The sequence below is a fragment of the Trichinella spiralis genome (assembly GCF_000181795.1).
Source record: "Trichinella spiralis strain ISS 195 chromosome Unknown Scfld4230, whole genome shotgun sequence".
Taxonomy (NCBI): domain Eukaryota; kingdom Metazoa; phylum Nematoda; class Enoplea; order Trichinellida; family Trichinellidae; genus Trichinella; species Trichinella spiralis.
Window position 1 is genome coordinate 1 of NW_003531169.1, and position 1,731 is coordinate 1,731.

General features: G+C 39.6%; 1 protein-coding gene across 1 annotated transcript; it reads left to right on the forward strand.

The window, feature by feature from the left end:
- Window positions 1-95: 95 nt before the first annotated feature.
- Window positions 96-1,629, forward strand: Tsp_14325 (putative fibronectin type III domain protein; the record flags this gene model as incomplete). The annotated part of the gene is made up of 7 exons (XM_003367464.1): window positions 96-239; window positions 305-484; window positions 540-688; window positions 720-893; window positions 1,010-1,157; window positions 1,243-1,412; window positions 1,486-1,629. Coding segments are annotated over 7 exons (1,109 nt in total), but the record flags the coding sequence as incomplete, so codon positions are not given.
- Window positions 1,630-1,731: the final 102 nt, after the last annotated feature.

A 1,731-nucleotide genomic window follows, 5' to 3' on the forward strand; every position in this document is an offset into this window, starting at 1 on the left:
GTTTGAGGTCTACAGTATCGACTTTTTACAGGCTGCGAAGGTATGTGAAGAAGAAGAATAAAAATTTTACGATCCACATCAACGTCTATTTTTAGAATTCAATTTTTGCGAATCCGGCATGCCGTTGCGCGGTCCCTATGGCGAGGTGGTCAAGTGTGACAAATTGATCGATTGTCCAGCGTATTTTGTTTGCACGGACGCGGATTTGGATGATTCTTCCGGTTATTGCTGCCCCAGTGGTAAAATGAGTTTTTTTTGTTGTTGTTTTGTTTGTTTTTCCTGAGCGGGAAAAGTTTTATTTCAGAAGAGTTTGTCCGTCCGGATTTTCACATTCCGGTCAAGAATATCACCGAATGTTGTCAGTTGAAAGGTGTCGAGCAGAACTGCTTAACTTTGTGCAGCTACAACGTATCTGTGGCGGATATGTTCAATTTGGGTTCTCAGTGTATAAAAGATATCAAAACAATAGTAGACTGTGCTGGCGGTATGTTGTTGTTGTTGTCGATGCTGCTGAACGTGTGTGATTCGTTATTTTTCAGACGGACGAGATCATCGGCCATGTTGCATCGAAGCGGACGTGCCTGATCAATGCTTAGATTTCTGCTACGGTCCAGTGAAATACATTGGCAGTCAGCATTTCTCTTGTGTCAAGCACGTAACTTCCATAGCCAAATGCAGCATGCACGGCGTTTGTAAGAATTTATTCGTGGTATTGGTAGCTTTCAGTGAAGCTTGTTGTGTTTGCAGTGAGACTACCCGGTCCGCCGACCAACTTGCGTCTACTTGAAGAAAATCACAATTGGGTGAAATTGACGTGGGATCCACCGGAACAGTCGGTACCGTTGGAACATTACGAAGTGATCATTTCAGAAAATTCACGCATCTATTCTGAAGTAATTATAAATTTTCCTCTCCACTTTTTTGTCATTTGCTTTCTCTTTATGGGAATTAATTTTTTTTTCAAGTATGATGCTTCTTTTTTTGCAAACGAATTTTTATTCCCTTTCAGCACAACACTACCGATACTTCAATTGTGATAACCACCTTGCAACCGTCTGTGGAATATTTGGCCGTAGTGTTAGCTTGGAACAAATACGGCTCCAGTGTGCCGAGCAACCACATCACGTTCACAACTGAATCTAGCGACAGTGGGAAACGTAAATATTATTTGTGCTTTTTTTGTTCTTTGTACATCTTTTTGTGTAGTACAACTAACAAATTTATTATTATTTCGCTTTTCAGTTTCCGATGATAGACCACTTTCACCTCATTCTATTAACAAAGTTTGGTATCATGAAGGCTCTGCCAATATTACTTGGCAGTGGTCCGGCCTGTCCTATTTGGGCAATACCATTAAATCTCACGTTTTCAAAGTGATGTACAAAAAGTCGGATGCGAAAAATTGGAATCAGGTAAAAAATAATAAATGATATTATTGTTATGACTAGTGCTGCAAACTGTTATTATTATTTGATATATTCTTAGGTTGAAACGAACGATTCTTCTGTTGTATTGAAAGATTTGGAACCACATTCGGTGTACGTTGTCTATATTACTGCTTATGATACGGCACGAGGTATAAACAGTTTTCCATCGGAAACGGTCGAATTTTCCACATGGCAAGGTTAGGAGATGGCTTTTTTTCTGACGAAAAATATTGAAAAATGATTATTATTCTTAAGGTAAAGAAGCCACGGAATTAGCATTCGTTACAGTACCGCGGCCTCCATT